This window comes from Pipra filicauda, unplaced genomic scaffold, assembly GCF_003945595.2.
Source record: "Pipra filicauda isolate LSUMZ 115617 unplaced genomic scaffold, ASM394559v2 scaffold173_size1550139_pilon, whole genome shotgun sequence".
Classification (NCBI taxonomy): domain Eukaryota; kingdom Metazoa; phylum Chordata; class Aves; order Passeriformes; family Pipridae; genus Pipra; species Pipra filicauda.
The window spans coordinates 353,511-371,984 of NW_024104251.1; the positions used below are offsets into that span (position 1 = coordinate 353,511).

Sequence of the window (18,474 nt, forward strand, 5' to 3'; positions counted from 1 at the left end):
ATACCTCCCTTTAGTTTTTGCTCAATGTTCAACAAAAAGATGAATGTTTTTTATGATGGACTATAAGCATTTTATTGTCCTAGTAAGTAGCAGCTGCAAAATCTGATGCAGTTTAGTGTGTGATAAAGCTGAATGTCACACAGTGATTCATTTGAATAGGAGCCAAGCTAATATTCCTTACTGGGGTAACATGCCTGCTAAAATGTTTTTATGGAAGTAGGATATCAGATTCATGATGGAAATTTGGGAACTCCCATTTTGGAGGCATTGAAAATGAGTTGTTCAGATGAACAAGGTATTTATACAGACATGTGGTGTAATACTGGATACTGGTTTAATCTTTTAGTAATCCAGACATTACCATATGGACAAACTGCACAGATTGATCTGATGAGGCCTCACTGGATAAATGAATATCCTGCTTCAGTTAATTTGCTGAGCTTTTACGTTAGCTTTTATCAGGAGAAAAAAAATGCTTTCCAGCACATAGTTTATTTGCAGTGACATATAAAATGAGACTGATGACAATCAACACAGATTTAAGGCAGCTTGTTTGACAAGCAGCTCCTGATGGTTTGGACAGTTATCTGGAGGGCTTTCTTTTTGTACTTCATTGTTTGTAGCCAATACACAGCCTTTCCAATGTGGAACCACCTTGGCACATACATATCAGAGAATGCACACAGTTTTCTCTAGCATTTTGCTTTCACTGATGTACCTGCAATAATTTTGCTTAATGCCATAATGGGTTATTTAGTTTTGTTATCAACCTCTGCTTTCTCAATCTTCTGTCCTGTGAGGAACTGCCATATTCCTCCTCTGTAGTTCTCATTTCCCAGGGCATATACGAAGGCATCCACCGTTGGCGCAGCCTTGGCAACAAGGGCAGGAATCTGTCGTGAGACACAATATTTATTAATAGCAAAATACACTGAGGAGCCAATTGGCTGATTTCAGCCTAGGTTCAGTTTCCCTTTACCAAAAAAAATGCCTGTCTCCAATGGTAGTACTGTGCTACCCCCAGAAAGATGAGAAGTAAAAGCAAGTTGGTTGGTTGGAAGTCCTTGCTCCAGAAATTATAGTCTCCGGGTGAAAGAATTTAGATTGTTATTGCTTGAAACAGGGATATTTCAGTTGAGAGTGGATACAAACACTTAGGAGGAGTGAAGGCTGTGCCATGGACACCTTCTGATGAATAAATGGGCTGATGTTGCTAATGCATTTTATGTGGGATATTGAATACAGTAATGAATTTGGTGACCTGCAACTGGGCTGATTCTTGGGGACTGAATGAAAGTTGAAAGGTTTCATATGATATTACTGAGTCCCAGAGGTGGTTTTGGAGCCAAGACTCATAGAATAAAGGGGAAAGAGGAGGCAGCATAACCTTAGGAGAGATCAATTACAGCTTTCTTGAGGACGGAGAAGTATTAGAAATATGAATGAGACAATCAGTCTCTTCAAAACTGAAAATTTTGAGCTGGTACTTGACTTTGGGAAGGACACAAAAATCTCCTACACACCATGAAGCAGAACAGGCTACAGGCCCCTGACTGCTGAAGAAAAAAAACCCCTGACTTCCCAAATTTCTGCTTGATCAAAGAAGTAATGCACTGCTTGTTATATCACTGTGCTTAGCTGCTTTGCCTTAAAAGTGGTAGATGAACAGAATGCTTTGAGGAAAAGATCTGCTTTATATATATGTGTTTTAACAAGTAAACCCAGTTGTGAGTAAATTGGCATTGTTCCATAGGAAGAGAGAGAGGAGAGTAAGGAGAATGTCATTGTCTGGATTCCTTCGGGCGGCACAGACGTACCATGCGGTATTTCGCTGGAATGAACATCACATCTTCCACTGCTGCGTAGGAGCATAAAAGGCAATAGGGACCCCAGCAAATGAACAGTGTCTTCAATGGTAAACCAGTGTTAAACTGAAAAACAAGAGCAATAAATTCCTTTGCGTTTCACAATCACACGCTGCACCAAATGGATGGGAGAGGTTTGTGTTCAGTAGCAGGAGAGGATCAGCCAACAGGATGTGTGACCCCACTGCTGCTCTGCCTCCAGGGCTGCCTGTGCAGTGGGCACAAAGCCCTGTTCCAGGTGTGGGTGGGGAGTGGCAGAGGTGGCAAAATACCTCGTGGTAGATCAGTTAAATCAGAATCTGTTCTAGATATGGAAGCCAAGGCCAGTAATTGCAGCTGAAGGGATAAATCAATGTGAAAATTTAAAAACAGGTAAAATTGCTGACTTCTTAGATGGTCTTGTAGACAAATAAACTGTATGAAGCCACTGCTCTGGCAGCGCAACAGATGAATGCAGTGGCTACGTTGTGGTAGTAGGATTCCTCTGTCCTTTATGCTGGGGCCCTATCCATGGTGTTCATGGTCAGCTGTTTCCAAGTATCTTAAAAGTATTATTGACTAGAGAAACAATAATTTCATCCCTAAATTTTCTTCATTGTAACTTCTCTACATAGCTATAGAATATCGTAAGAAAGAAATCAGATGCATGTAAACTCACTGAAAAAAAAGCTAATAGACATAATGATCACTGAGATTTATTCAAGAAATATGTAGAGGGCACATGTATTTATTCCAGTCAGCTACAAACCAGTCTGCCTGACTGTCTCTTTGCTGATATAACACTCCCTTTGAGAAATAACTGTCTTTACTGAGTGCAGGGGTCGGGTTGTGCCCACCAGCCACGCACAATGCCCCAGACTGTATGGCCTACACCTAAGGAAACAACTCATATAATCTCCACATTACACTCCCATAAAACTGCCACGCACAAACCTTCGTTTTCAGCTCATAAAGATTTCTGAATTTCCTCAGCCAAGTGAAAACACAATGTGTATGGGAAGGCCCTTTTCCCCCCTTGGGGTGCCTTCGTGTTTCCTTTCAGAGCTGTAGTTCTGTCTGACTTCCTCAGTGATAAGCTAAGGGCCTGTAGCAAAGCAGGAAATAACAATCCTTCCTGAGCTAAATTTCTCTGGATAAATATTGATATGCTTTTGGCAAATATTCTGTGTTAATTTTGTGAGGAGAGTTGGACCAATGTTGATGGAGGGAAATCCTCAGGATCACTGGTCCAACTCCCTCTTTGATGGGGAACTGTTTACAGCACTAGGCTGGGGCAGATGTGGCCATCTGGTAAAATGTTGAAATCTATAAGAATAATGTTTCCATGAACTTTCTAAGTGGCCCTATCCTGTGTTGCACTACCCTCCTACTCAAGTAGCACTGGGGAGTCAGCACAGAAGGAGCTGAGCCAAAGCCTTTGTGAAAGAAATATTTTTTTTTTTCAAGGACTTTGCCTCTACTGGATGTAGCCCTATTTTGGCAAGGTGATTGCAGGGGCTGAGAGAACTTTCTTACCTTATAGTTCCCACTTTTCCTGAACTTTTGGTGTATGGACTGATAGGCCGTAAGCATGATGAAGCCCGGGACCAGGAAATTGAAAGTAGCCATAGAAAAAAGGTATGTGGCATAGTTTCTGGAAAGGGTGAGGAGAGGAAAAAAAAGAGGTCGTTAATTCCTGTCTAATGTATTTATGTAAACTTGCTGTTAGTATTTACCAACTTGTATTTTTAAAATTGCTAAAACCAGTTTTGTCAACATGCTTTAGTTGCAGCATTTGCTGAAGGGCAGTTAAGCTGTGCCATGCTGTTGTGTGGGATGAATAATACTGTAGAAAATTACAACAGGTATTTGCTTTCTAAACCCAAACGACCCTACAGTCCAGACATTTGCACTGGACTGTATAAACCCAAAAACCCCTTTGAAAGAGGTTTAAGTCCTAAACACAGAAAAGATGCTCCCTTATAGATGAGCAAGGGAGTAGCAGAAAAATGAGCACCAGCCTCTCCCCCAGAGGAAGCTGTTCTCAGTTGTCACCATGCAAGTCAAGGCAGCCTTTGGGAGGGACATCTACCCCAGCAGCAGTGATGGAGGACAGCAGCTTTGGTGTGCTGCCGAGGCCACCCCAGGGGATGGCAGCCTCCCCCCCACCCCTCTGGGAGCTGGCCCTGGCCCTCACCTGTCCCCTTTGCTGTAGTCCAGGGTGCAGCAGGTTCGGAGGGGTTCGTAGTCGTATTCCCCCCACCCCAGTAAGGGCATCACGGCCCAAAAGGCAGCAAACAGCCATGCAAACACTATCATGGAGATGACCGTGCTCCACTGCAGCCTGCTCCCTGTGGGAAGAGAAAAGGGCATCTCCATGATCCAAACAAAACCACTGGGAAAAGCTGTCTGGCCCTTGGGCCTCAGGCAGAAACAAACAGCTGTCTGTTTTGTACCCTGAAGCTGACCTGTGTCTGGAGGAATCAGTCTGGCATAAAATATGAAGGAAGCTTTTAGACTTTAGGAAATAGCAAACTGTACTTCTCTTTTGTGTGCTTTACTTAGACAAATGCTGTATTGCTGCTTAGCTTTGTACTATACTGGAGATACAGCTGCTGTTATAAACCTTATATTCTTGTGTTTTGGGAAAGTGTTTAAAGACTCAGGTGAGGCAAAGAGTAGAATGGAACAGGGTGATGCAATAAATAGTGTTTGAAGAACTAGAGTCCCATTGCAGGGTGTGGGTCAGATCAGAAATGTGACTCTGCACACACTCCCCAGCCCCTGGCTACTTCCTTCCTGCCTGGCTGGGAGTGCAGGGCACATGTGGATATCAAATATACTCTGTTCTAAAACTGCTATTCATCAATATATATATGAATATATACACAAAAACTGACAACAGATCTCATTCTAAAAATACTACTGAACAAGTAATTTTGCCCTTAAGATCATTGCTTAGCCTGGAACAGGAAATGTGAAGCTCAGCACTAGTGATTTTTTTCCTAATTTTATAATAAAAATGTTCACTTGTGCCTATCTCACTTGGTTTCATAAAATATCACAGGAATAGGTCAATGGATGAAATGAAGGACTAGAAACTTCAGAAGACACAGGAAGTATTTCTTCATGAAGAGGCAGGCAGGCCTCCTTGCTGCTGCAGGATATTGTGTTAGTCTTGCTGCTTGCGTGTCAAAAGGTCTGGATAATTTTGTTATGGAGGCTAATGTCTGTCGTCATGGCCATGCTGAATAATCCATGACGCCAACTGCACCGGCAAGGAGAACAGTGACTTTTCCCACTGCTCCTTTCTAATCAAATCTCCCATTAGGGAGAAGTAATGATGTAATTTTCGCTGAGGTTGGGAAGCAATCTTTTTGTCTGCCCTTAACAACAGCATCATGACAACAGGCAGGAAGATTCAGGCCAGTTCTGACCTTTCTCGGAAAGGACTGGGGATAGGGTGTGTGAGGTGAGGCCCTGCCATGGGGTCAGACGTGGCTGACTCATGGGTGGAGAGCATTTGGGGCCACACAAACTGGAGGTCTCTATAAGGTGGCAGCTCCAGGAAAGACCACAAACTCCACAGTAGCTATTTTGAGTGGTAATGTCCTTGTATATTTTAAAGAAGGAAAATAAAGTGAGTTTGTTAGTGAAACTGTCCTTTTACAGGGATGTTGGTTATACCTCTGCTTTTTCTTATCTTCTGGAGGTTCTTCAGGGAAAAGAATTAGAGTTTGAATTGCACTAAAAATCAACTTGGAAAATTTGTTTGGTGCAGGTGTTCAAAAATTAGTCGTGGAAAAGGACAGGTGTACACATTTCAATTTAAATACCAGGAAAAAAGGTAACGAATATCCTTTTTATAAATACTCTATGTTTTAATATGGTAGTTACAAAAAAAAATTGATTTTTTTGTAATTTAAAACATTATTTTGTAATAATTGCTAGTGAAGAATTATTAATGGCTGATATCTGTCTTTCATATGATTCCTACATAGAAGATATAGTTTGGTTCAAAAGCTTAAATATTGCTTTATAATACTGACATAATATGACTCTAGAATTACATAGATGAAAATAAAAGAATAGGTTGTATAGCTGTTTCTTTCTTAAGTGAGTGCAATTTAGGTATATGCTCAAACAAGCATCCAAGATGTCCATTTGTGTTCTGCATAGCAGTTCTTGTATCTTGACTTTACACAACTGTAACTTGAAATTCAACCGGGACAAAGCTTATTACATAAGCTGTCAGCTTTGTTTTGTGTTTTACATATTCTAGCAGCGTTTTAAAGACATTATCAAAAGCAGCTGCACTGAAACCTGGATCTGAATTGTGTATCTTTTAAAACAAGCTTATGCCAAAAGCAGCTTTATTGCTTTGGGAATAAAATTTTGTAAGTGGTAAGCCCTCTGGTATTCTGAAAAAACCCTGAACTAAATCCTGTGGGGTTTTTGATTCTCAGCAGTTTTTATAAAATAGTTAATATCAGTTACTTTTTGTGGTATCTTGTGGCAGAAATTTTGTTCTCTTTTTGCCCCATCCTTTCACTTCATGAACTGCTGCAGTATTGTGAAGGTTTCAAAGCACGATGGGCCCTGACTGAGGCACTCTGAGGCACCGGGTCCTGGTCACGCACCAGCACCTTATGGATCTTTGCATGTAACAAAAAGATCCTTGCATTGATTTAATCCGATATAATCCCACCTTCCCTGCTGTCATCTTGCACAGAAAAACTGGAGAAACTCTTGCTCCCCTGCCTGCAACCACCTGTGGGATCTTTCGTGGTGCCCAGTCTCTTGGTGCCACATCTTTCCTCTGGCCTGTGTGCTTCCAGCTGGGCTATGTGCAGGCAACAAGAGAGTTGTGAGGCCTCGTGCTGAAATGGCTTTCAAGCATTTTCTGTCAAGAGTGGCTTTAATGAAGATTGCCATGTTGAGTTCTTTAATGGGAAAAGTGCAGCCCATAGAACACTCCAGGGGAAACCACCCCATGCTTGTGGCTGGCAGTGCCCTGCCTCAGTTCCCTCCACATTGGGGAGCCCACATGCCTGGCAGGGCTCTGGGAGCTCAGCAAGGCGCCACTTCTCATTTTTCATTAACTTGCTTTTTTTCCTCTTTATTTTCCTAAATTTTGCTTTAATGTTTGTGCCTTTTCTATGAAAAACTGTAAGAAAAAGTTTATTTTAGTTACTTTTCCACATATGTTAGGGATCACCATTTTCTTATTAGATGTAGAATGGAGGACTATGCAAAAATGGAGTCTGGCCCCCAGGCATGTCTTTACAGCCTGCCTTTGGAAATCTCGTCTTGGGGCTGAGTTCCTCTATTGTCTCTCCTCAGACTTAAGGAATCCTATTTTGGAGACTGGAAGAGAGAATCAGAACTAACAAAATTAAGTTTTTCCTTTTGGCTTTAACCTTTTGCAAATGAGATTAATGGTGAGGCAGACCTGGTGAAATCAGCTGCTTGTTGACCCTTCAGAAAATATTTACTCACACATTAAAAGCAGCTAAAAATGTATGAATGTAAAAGTAAAGAAGCTCGATATTATTGTAGTTTTACCCAGAAAAAAATACTTTCAGTACAAGAACAGTGAAAGAATTGTGATTGGTTCACGTGGCAAAAATGTCCTCCCCTGAGAAGGCTGACAGTAAGAGCCTAGGTGGAAAGCAGTTTGGTTGTTTTTGTGCACAGCAGGCCACTGCTTTACTTTAAATGACTTTTTTGGGCCTGATAAAATTTAACATAATAGCTGTGTAGGTCCTAATTCAATTAAATGTCTATGGGGTTCAGAGTATGCTTACAGATATAATTCCTAATTAGGGCCCAGTGCTTGCAGTTTGGTCCTATTAAGTCTAATCACTCTTGTGCTCTGGCTTTCTCCCTTTGAAAAGCAGAAGTAAAGCTCCTCTTTTCCATACAGTGAAATATTAATACAGGGGATTTCAAATGGCTTCTGTAATTGCTTTGGGACAGAACAAGGTCACTCTCATAAACAGAACCCTCCCCCCCATCATTCAAAGATTACTAAAATTCTGATGTCAAGAGCTTAAATTTTAGAAAGTGCTAGATAGAGCATGGGATATTCATCCTTTTGATTATGATGGCCAGTATTTGGTGACATAACCATAAACTATATCTCCATCTCTAGTTTGAGGGAACGTTTACGAATGTAGATTTTTTTTTTAAGATTTATGATTTTTTCAAATGTTTAGCTGATTTTCACAGAAAGAGCAAAAAATACATCACCGACACAGTGGCTACCTTTCAGCTAGATTTCAGCCTGCTGTTCAAAGGGAATTTCTCAATCAAAATGTGAACAGGATTTTCTATGACGGACAGAAAAAGTTTGTTTTCCTCATTCTTGCAAATGGTTTAGTTATAATAGCTGTATAATATTAAGTTATGATATATTCCAGAACAATATGGCTTGTACCAAACTTCATGGCATACATCACTTAAGATTAGAAGGTTGTCAAAGACGAAGATATTTGAAAGTCTTATAAGCAAAAATATGTATCAGTCATAAGTAAAGTAGGTGTTAGTACCTACTTAATCTGCTTTGCAAAAAGCACCAGTCACTGGTGCTCACAAGTACTCATTTCTTGTAGAAATAAGAAAGCTGCAATGCGTAATAGCTTATTTTGTGCATATTATTAGAAAAAGCTCTTTAAAATAACCTAATTAAGGGATTTTTTTACTCCATTGATTTTTTTTTTTTTTGCTGTGGTTCTCCATGATCATAGAGCTGTTCTGGTGATTACCTTCTGCTTCAGCGAAAAATGCAAGATCTATATAAACATTGACATTTTGTCAGGGAAAACTAATACAGGTGCAAAACTAGATGAAGGCAATGTGGCAGGGTGGCTGCAGTAGATGTGACATGAGTTAAGGATTTGCTCCTAATTTGACAGAGCTGACAGCTGAAATTGGAACAAATGGTAGTTTGGTAATTTTTGAATACTGATATAACAACCCAGATTTCCTTGAATGTTAAGGATTAGATAAAACTCACTGCAATTCTACTTCTTGAAATCGAACACTGCTGTGAAATCCCTGCTAGTTTTATTTATTTTTTATTTTGTAGTATAGACAGAAGTAATGACATAAATCGCTTGAGATTTTCCATTTCCCCCTAATTCTTAAATGCAAGTATAAAATCTTCTAGATTTTTTTTCTTTCCTTTTAAAACTGTAACTGTACTTATGAAAGGGAAAAAACTGAATCCTTCCCCTCTCCACAAACTTCTGGTGGCAGTGTGACACCTCCTCACCAAAATGAATAATGTGCTTGATTGAGATGCCTTCAGCAAGGACATCTGTGTGGTAGGTGACTGCCTGCTATCCAGGTCACGGATCCCCTGGGATCTCCACCAGCTGCCCTCTGCCTGCCTGATCCCAGCTCCAGAGAGGCCTCCCAGGCTGCTGCCTCTTTCCTCCCCTGTTATGTTAACATAATTCAGGACATTTTTCTTTTCTGAATGGCCAAGGAGGGAGAACTATAATGTCTACCTTGATATAAACTGTCACCTTCTGTCCTGAATGCTTGGCTGCTGACAGACAGCTTCCTCAGAGTTCGCCCTTTCCTTCTTCACTATCAGGTGCTAACATAAAACTACTTCTGTTTTCTTCTTTTCCCCTTAATGATCAAATTTTGAAATACAATTTTATCTGGGTTTCCATCTTGCTGGTGATTGACATTGATACTCTTCATATTTCCCTGCCTTTTCTCCTCTTACTGCATACTTTCAGGCTATTTCTTTGATTCTCTTCTCCTTGCTGTGAATGTAGCACCTCACAGGCCCCAAAGCTACATTTAGGGGATGAAAAGATAGTTGCCCAGTGTGGTTGCTTGACAGGAAAAAAACAAAAGAGGGCAGAGTAAAATATCTTGAAACTCTACCTTCTCTATCATGTATGGTGGTAATACTATTTTCTTCCTTATGCCAGTTAATATCAACCTCACTTCTGAAGAGTGACTCGTCTAGTTATCAATACACTCTAAAGGCTATCCCTTTGTCACTGAGGGTTGTACTGACTGCCAGATTTAAAAACTTGTTTGTTTTCAGAATGTTGGTGAGCAAATTTGTGTTATTGGCATCCAGAATGGCTGTAAAGTCCCAAATTTTCCTATCATCATAGTAATCTCTCACATTCCCGTCAGCCCCTTCTTCCTCAGAAATACGGATAGTGGATAATCCAGTGTCAAGCTGAGGAATGCTACAGCAAAGGTTTTCTTGGGAAACTGTTAGGACACGACAAAAAAATCGGGGATGATGTAATTGAGTTTGGAAGGATTATCATTTCCTGGCTAATGAAGATACAAGGTTGATAGCTTTGTTTTTTAGGCAAAGGTATTTTGTACCTTCTGTACAGGCATGCAACGTGCACCAGTGTCAACAGGAGTTTAATGTATGGATTGAGAACACAGTATAGCCTGTAGGCTTGATATAGCATGTTTGTGAAATATGAGTTAATCTTCCTCGCAATCAGCATGTGAAGGATGCAACTAGAAAGGGCTGGTTTTACTGGAGTAGCCCCAGGGCCTGAGCACCTTCTGGGTTTTAGGTTTTGTTGTTCAAAGTGTTCGCTGTAGCAGCCATGTTTGACCATCAGTAAGTAACAATTTGAGCAAAGTAAAGAAGTTTGTGCCCTTAGGGTCTCTCTGCCTGTGCTCTTAATGTAGTGTGTGCTCATGACTGGAGGAAGTCATGACACAAAGGCATTAAAGTCAATGTTGCAGAGAGCAAAATGTCTTTCCAAGACATGCTTATTTTCAGGCTCTCTCCTGTAAAATACAGATGCTGCTCTTCTAGCTCCAAACGCATTTTGATGTCCAAGGGGTGTTAGTATGGATTTAGCTTACAACCTGCTTTTTTGGGGTCCTTTATCTAGACATGAAAAAAAAGAATTTCCTTGCCTGAGTTGAATTCCTGCTACAGTCGCAGAACAAAAAATTGGCAACCTTTTCACCTCACCAGGATCATCAGATTGAATATATTCCCTGTGTGGTTTGGGAGTGTTTCACCATTTGCTGCTTTAATCACATGGAGGCTGTGCCTGAAAGGTTGTGTGGATGCTAACAGAGGAGGGCATTGAAGCACTACAGCTCAGCAGTTTCTTCCCCTACAAATGTCTACAATTTCCTTTAGAAAATATTTTATGAAGTGGTCTAAGCAACCTGTGCTTTATCACAACAAAAGGAGGGTTTAATTTGTCTATCAACATCGCCAAAGAGACACAGCTTTTTTTGAGAACAGTGTGGTTACATGAGGTGCTCTGGATTCCTCATTCTTCTAGAAAAAAACAGGCTTTAGCAGGAAACATAAAAGCTGCATATCTACATCTGTTTCTCCCAGACGGCAGAGCTCCCACATGACTGCCTAAATGGCCAAAGAGTGCAGATTAGGGCATTTCAAAACATTGCTGAGTGCCAGGATGTCATAGAAACATAGATCAGTTAAGGTTGGAAAAGACCTTTAAGAGGTTCTCTGTCCTTTCAGAATATGTTTGTATTTCATATCGTGTCTTCTTCCCTTTTCATAATGAAGGGCATGAAACTGTATACCCTGTGCTTGTCACTCAGTCCCTTCCCAATAACTTTTGAGAACTCTGGCTACTTAGAGTAAACTGGAGGAGGAAGTGGGGACTGACAGGTACTAAGTTGCTGCATTTACTGTGAAAGACGATGTCTGGGGAGAGGTGAGTCCCCATGAAAGCACTCACAGAGCAGTCAGCATGGGTCTATCCTGGTATACAAAAGGAATATCATCCCTGTACACTGTGTTTTAGTTACAAGACAGCAGGTTTTGCCAGTTCCAGTGCTCACAAGGCTGCCAATTTGTTTTACAGTTGATGATAAAGCCTTTTGCTGTGCTTCCCAACTTCAGGGCTAGCTAAGAGAATGGAGTTATTCTCCCGTATCCACAGCAGTGGCTAGTGCATGGTTGGAGTTCCAGCACAAATCCTAGCAGTCCCTGCAGACACCAAATCCAACTCAGCACCCTAATTCAGCCGACATTTCCACTCTTGGATTGAATCGAATGCACAGATGAAGTATTGCCAAATACTGGGAGGAAGATCTGTGATAGAAGTCAAATCCATATATTCGTAAATCCTGTGAATCTCTATTTCTCACCTAAATCAAAAATATTCTTTCATAATTTGACAAAAAAGGACAAATTTATTTTCATAGGTTGATCTCCCTGTCTAACATTAGATTTCCATTAAATCCAGCTAAGGTGTCAGAGTTAGTTAAAAAGTAAATTGCAAGAAAAAAAGAAACAGAAAATGGCCTTCACTAAGGAAAAAACCCCACATGAACACATTCCTGCTCTTATCAATTAGTACTTAAAAATAGCTCTGCCGTTTTTATTGAAACTTGCAGATAATTTGTTCCTTGCTTGGGAACAAATGTATCAAGTTCCAGTCCTCATAAGGGGGCCTGGAATAAAACATAAACCCCACAAATGTCTCTGGCACCCCAAAATGCCTGAGTGTCACACAAAGGGGCTGCTGAGCTCTGTCTGCCTGATCATGCCTCTGCATGGGCTCTGTTCCAGCTGCCGTCTCTGCGGAGGCAGCTCTCCAGCTACATCAAATTCATCTGTAATTAGTAAACTCTGCATGGGCATAAATATCTGTTTGGTGCGCAGCAGGGTGTTGGATGAAAGCCCAAGGTGAATAGATTTTTCCTCGATGCGAAGGAAAAATTTTGTTTGGGATTTTGTTCTAAAAATCCTTGTGGCTTAAGAGAAAGCATGGCAAGAGGGTCACGACTTGGATGTGATCTGGAAGAAGAAATATCTCCTGAAGGTGGTTGTTGGTTGCTCCCTGTATGGGAAGAGGTCCTTTGGAGAAATTGTTTATATTTGCTCTGTCTCTAGTGTGTAAAATAAACAAACTTACATGTAAGATACACAAATAATAAATATGTGCTTTCTTTGATTCTCAGAAACCTAAGCAAGCTGCCTTGTAGCAGAATCTGGGTGGGGTTGCTCAGTGAATTGTGGCCCTTACTTGTACAGTAGTGATGGTATCGGTCCCAGGCGACTGCAGCGCTGCAGTTAATGCTGGCTAGTGCTGTCAGGAAGCCACAGAATCCATGAATTTGACAGCCCTGAGAGCCATAGGGCCAGTATCTGTCAACAAACAAGGAATATGTTAAGAAAATGATAGAGAAAGATGAAGACACGTTTGGAAAATGCATTAAGAGAGAGGGTAAAATGATAAGATGTGCTCGAGCTCTCCAAGAGACATTGTAAAAGATGCTATTGTGGTTCCCTTTAGGTATATGCCAGCATTTTTCTTGCTATGATGTCTGATACAGTACAGCAGCTATTTCTACTCTTAATACTGAGAAGAAAATATAACCCTGCATTTTTGTATTGAAAAGTTCAAATTTAAATTTGAAATCTACATTTCATCCAGTTATCCACATCTTCAAAATTTGTATCCTTTATGAGCAGCCAATTTGTCAGTGTGTGAAAGTAGCAAATGAATTTTTGAAAGTCGGAGTTCACCATGCAACACAGTACAAAAGGTCACAACAAATAAAAATACTCTTGATAGCCAGACTGAGGCCTCCAATATCTTTGCAGACACAGAATGAAAAGGAGCCATGACTTTTTTTTCTTTCTGTGTTCATCTAAACTGACTCTTATGCTCGTAAACATGGCTGTGAGGCAGAAATCTTCGGCAATCTCCTTTCTCATATATTTACAGAACACCAGTATAATACATAAGGAGACTACCCCTGGAACAGGAGACAGCTTACTGCTTGAGAGGCTGGGAAACTTGTGGTCCTATTTGAAAGAAAAGGTCCTGCAATGGTTAAAACCAAGTTCTGTAAAGGCATCTTTATTGACTACAGTTGGATGTGTCTGAAACAAGACTGACCTATATAGGAGGTAAAATATTATTAAATAAGGCCCCATTGGAACTTATTTACTTGATAATTTGTAAATACTTTTTATAGCCATTAAGAGAGAATAAAGTGGTCACATTCTGGCTTGAAATGCATTTCTGTTTTCAATTAAAGGTCTTTCCAGAGTGTAAAAATATGATACCAAGGCGAACTTATTCATCAGCTATTTTGTATAGTGGTGGTGGTTTTTTTGAGTATGATTTGCTTGTGATTGATTAGTTGTAATTATTTACTAAAATGCTTGATATTGTTTCTGTCCTCTGATTAAATGATTGACATGTATGAAAATGTAGAAAAACAATTGTGTCGTTACTGATGTGAACTCCCTGGTAACAGATCTGCATTCTAATTTTCCAGAAACTTCTCAAATAAATGCTTTAATGGAAAGGTTAATAAAAAAATCCCAAACAGATAAAGACTTGCAGATAAATTTGGGGTCGATCTAGAGGTTTAGTGAAATGGTTTTTTGGTATTCAAGTAGCTTCTATAATGACCGGTAAAGCTGTCTGGTTAAATATCTTCTATAATCAATCTTACACTCTGTCAGTGATTATACACAGTAAAGTCTGCTTTTCTGCTTGCCTGGTAGGACTATGTAGAGTTTAATTTTCCCGTTTCAAATTGAGAGAATAAGAAGGTTGGCTATGTGTTGTGGTAGAGAGATAGAGTCATTTAATTACTTTGATCTCTTACAACTTAAGCTATTAATTTTCACGTGGTTCTTCTGAGCATCCCTTAGGAAAAGCTTCAAGATGTACCTTAGGAAGCTGGAGAAGGCAGCGATGAATGCATTGATGCAGATCCCGCAGTCAGCCAGCGCAACGCTGACAACCAGCAGGTTGCTGGGTGTTCGGAGCTCTTTGATTTTTCGGAAGGAGAGAATTGTCAAGCCATTCAGACAGAAACCGAGCAGGGCTGAAAGACAGAATTGTTTGGTGTGATTCAACTGGAAATGGAAAACATCTACAAGGATACTGTTGTTTTCTTTAATGAGGGAACAATAATTACAGTGGAAACTCATGCGCACGCAGGGAATAAATCTGTAGTGGTCAGTCTGCACGCAAGTTACAAAGGCTTTCAGGAGAGAAGTTGTAGGTGACAGCTGAAGCCAATGCTCCAAACTGCATCAGGGATATGGCCAGTCACGTGGAGCAGAAATGGTTTGATCTTACTTGTAATTCTGCTTTTTGTTTTAATAAGAGAAACTGAGTTGTCAGAGTTCATCCAGGGACACATAGTTCAGAGCAAGGGAGATGCAGGGGAGGCAGTTTCAGAGGGGCTGACAGCCAGCATATGCTGCTGGTGTACACATCTCCAGGCCTGCCTTTGATAGAGAAATGGGTTGTGTTCAATATCGATTATAACATTCTTTTGTGTCTAAGCATAGAAATCCCTCAGCTGTGTTTCAGTCAGCCTGGCTCCCTTTGGGCTTCTGTCTAAGGTTCGCCTACACAGTGCTTGAATCACATCAGCTCAATCTTATTACTGCCCCTCGTCAATAGACTATACATGGAAAGGAATAATCTAATTATGAAAAGCAGTCACTGACAGATTTAAAAAAATAAATAAATGTTGGTCCTCAGACAGAATCATCCAAGCAACCCCAGCTATTCACCCAGCATAGAACTGTGCCACCCTGAAACCCATTTTTCACTGGTTTAAATTCAAGCTTTGTCCTTTAATGCCCTTTTCAAGGTGACCTGAATTATTTTAACTCTGATGAGGCTCTGACTCAACATCCAATCTCTAAGTTTCAGTTAGATGAGAGACACGGTGTCTTTTTCTTTGTGTTCTTCTTGGAAAAAGAAATTATGTAGCTCAGAAAAACTCTATATCCCCTAATTCTGTAAAGTACTGTAGTTACTTATGCTCATTGTCTTAATTCTGCAGTTACATAAGATGGATGATTTTTTTCTAGTCTAAAATCCTGCTTCTACCTTAATTGCATTAATGGCTGATGGCATAACCATAGTAACAGCTGATGTGTGTTTATTACACAACATATAACAAAATATTTCCAGGAGAAATATTTGGAACCATTTGAGATCTGCTGTTCTTATTTCCTCCCTGCCAGATTACGTCCCACCCACAGGGTAAAACTGCTGTCAACTCTCCCAAATGCAAAGAAGCCTTTAGGAGAGATATGTTGTGAGCATATTTAGAGTAGAGCTGAAGAGTTATTACTACATCAACTTTTTCTGTCTTTCCCTTGTTTTTTTGAAGCCTCAGGCTTCACCACATTCTGCTCTCTTGAAGGTCAGCATGAGTGTACAAAAAGAGAACTTACTAAATTTAAAAATGATAGCTTTGAATTTTCATTTTCAGATCAGCAAATGTGTCCAGTTAATAAAGTAAATGCAACTCTTCCCCATAGCTTTCTTGCAAACTGCCCTTATAAGCTGCCACAAAAAATAAAAAGAGGGGTCTTCATCACCTTTCTCTCAGAGTCTTCAGAAAGTGAATGAATCTTTAATTATTTAGTTTGATCTGCTAAGTCTGTTGACAAAGAGTTTTACTGCCAATCTGCTGGGCACATTCTGCCTAAAGCCCTACAGAAAATACTTGTGTTTAGTAAATCATAAATGTGTTAGACCACATCTAGTTTTAGGTGTCATTTACTTTATTTTAACTTCAACAGCCGCAGGTCCCTGGCACCCCCTTTGCTAGCTGCCAGGTAATTATAAGTTCCCAGTTTTGTTGCAGTCTCTCAACGAAGTGGCTTATGCCTTAAGAAAAGTCCACATTGGCTAAATGAAATTGATACAGTTTGTTTACTTTTACCCAACAGCCCTTAATTGCAGCTCTACCAACACAATCTGGATGCATCCTAAGAGTTCACAGGCTATTTTGGACCTATCGTGTTGGATTATAAGAGAGTCATCACAGCCCACAAAAAAAACAGTCCAAGTTTATTGAGAGATCATCAGTCATTTCAATATCCTTCCCTTGAGGAAGATAAGATTGTCTTTAAAAGTCAACAACAAAATCTCAAGTCCCAAAATCTTGAGAAGTACTTCACTGCCACAACCATGCATAGAGTGCAGATCTTCACGGCAAACAGCTTAGAGCTCCCCTTGATTTATTCAGCAGAAGTACTGGTAATGTGGCCACAGTAACCACGGTCAGTGTACCACAAATGCTGCTGATTATTTCAATTTTTCTCCCCCCTCTCATCACAAATAATAGGGGAAAAAGTCTTACTGCTGCTGAGGTCCCACATCGGACTTACCTTCTACCAGCAGGGCAGTGCCCAGGGCAAACACCTCTATTTCAGTGAAGCCTTCAGGGAGAGGGTGTGGAGTGACCATTCTTATGGCAAATATGTCAAAAGATTTAACCTCTGTCCTCTGTTATAGCTGTAGGGCTGCCTTTTCTCCAGATCTCTCTACTTCCAGTAACCCAGGGCTTCTTAAAGGAGCAGCTCACGTGCAGACACATGCTGTTATTATATAAAAGCTTTGGGGTTTTTACTCCCGCCACTACAATCCCTGCAAGAATGTTATTAATGATGGGACTAGCATCAACCCGCACTCCCCCTTCTCCTGCAAATCGTATTTCAGACACCAGCAAAATGAAAGCATTCATTGCAATTACAACAAGTTCTTTGTAGAGACAAGATTAAAAAACCTGTCCAGTTAATTCTGCAAGACTGGAAAAGAATTAAATGTTGTGGAACAAAGGAAACGTAATATATAACTGGGAAGTGACCTGAAAAATAGAGGCACTCATTGAGTTGGTAATTAGAGGAAAAGTATGAACTGATAATTTCTGCAGCTTGTAGGTCTTCCCCTCACCCATTTTTTAGGAACTGGTCAGTGCATTTTTGAGGCAATAACTGTTCTGTATAGTAACATATCTCCCCTTTGTAACTGAGACTTAAATTAATATGCACAGTGGCACAGCCTGATTAAAGGCAAACACAAATTACTGATTTTGAGCCTTAAACATACAAGGACGTATGTGAGCTGCCCAGTGGTGAGTGCTCACAGGACTTTACTTACTGTCCTTTGAGAGATTCTGAGGACTGCAGTCGTGTACTGTGGCTCTGGAGTATGTACTATGTGCAGCTTGTCCAACCCCAGCTGACTTCCAACCACAAGCAAACCACACAGTGGATTCGAGATGTAAACGAGACCTTGTCATTTTCCAACAGATTCAACCATTTTCCTTTCATTTGTTGTGCTATTGATTGATTAACTAATTCTTTGAATGCCTGGATCTTGTAGAATGGAAGACAGCAGCTTTCAGATTCTGAGGGAAACAGACGATACTTTTTTAGCTGTACTACTATTATTTATGTAATTTTTAATGCCTGTCCATTAGAAGTGAACAACTTGGCTATACTTCTAAATTTTTAGCCTACATTTAGAGTAGTGATAGCTATGATAACTACTGTGTACGGTTGTTTTCTTCTAATGGTACTTCATCCTACCCTTTTTAGTGCATTTGTTTCCTTTTTCTTCACTTCTCATCCTTACTACTTTTCCCCAGACCTACTCATTGCTTTAACAAGCTACCACTAGCATGATAGTGGCACTACTTTGACACGTAACTTTCTTCATCCCCACAATTCTAGAGCGAAATGGGAGCAAAAAGGTTGCTGAAGCACAAGGGATGTTGGCTTCCCCCAGCTCAGGTCCCACACTGTGCTGACCTGGCTGTTGGCTGATTGAGGGGTCAGGTAGTGTGAATTTGCTCCAGA

The 18,474-nt window shown here is 40.4% G+C and overlaps 1 protein-coding gene across 1 annotated transcript; it reads right to left on the reverse strand.

Moving 5' to 3' along the window:
- Positions 1-549: 549 nt before the first annotated feature.
- On the reverse strand, positions 550-17,137 carry RGR (retinal G protein coupled receptor). Its single transcript, XM_027720674.2, has 7 exons — positions 17,002-17,137; positions 14,531-14,687; positions 12,866-12,987; positions 4,042-4,195; positions 3,381-3,498; positions 1,818-1,931; positions 550-893 (listed from the first exon to the last, which is right to left on the reverse strand). The coding sequence occupies exons 1-7, from the start codon at positions 17,078-17,080 to the stop codon at positions 750-752; spliced, it is 888 nt and encodes a 295-aa protein (XP_027576475.1). The 5' UTR covers positions 17,081-17,137; the 3' UTR covers positions 550-749.
- Positions 17,138-18,474: the final 1,337 nt, after the last annotated feature.

Bases quoted from the DNA above. Each gene is read 5' to 3' on its own strand.
- RGR (XM_027720674.2), bottom strand. From the start codon at position 17,080: ATGGTCACTCCACACCCTCTCCCTGAAGGCTTCACTGAAATAGAGGTG. The intron at 4,196-12,865 runs GTAAGGGCCACA...CTCTTCCCACAG, and splicing joins ATACCATCACTACTGTACAA to GGAGCAGGCTGCAGTGGAGC. The intron at 1,932-3,380 runs GTAAGAAAGTTC...CTTGTTTTTCAG, and splicing joins GGAAAAGTGGGAACTATAAG to TTTAACACTGGTTTACCATT.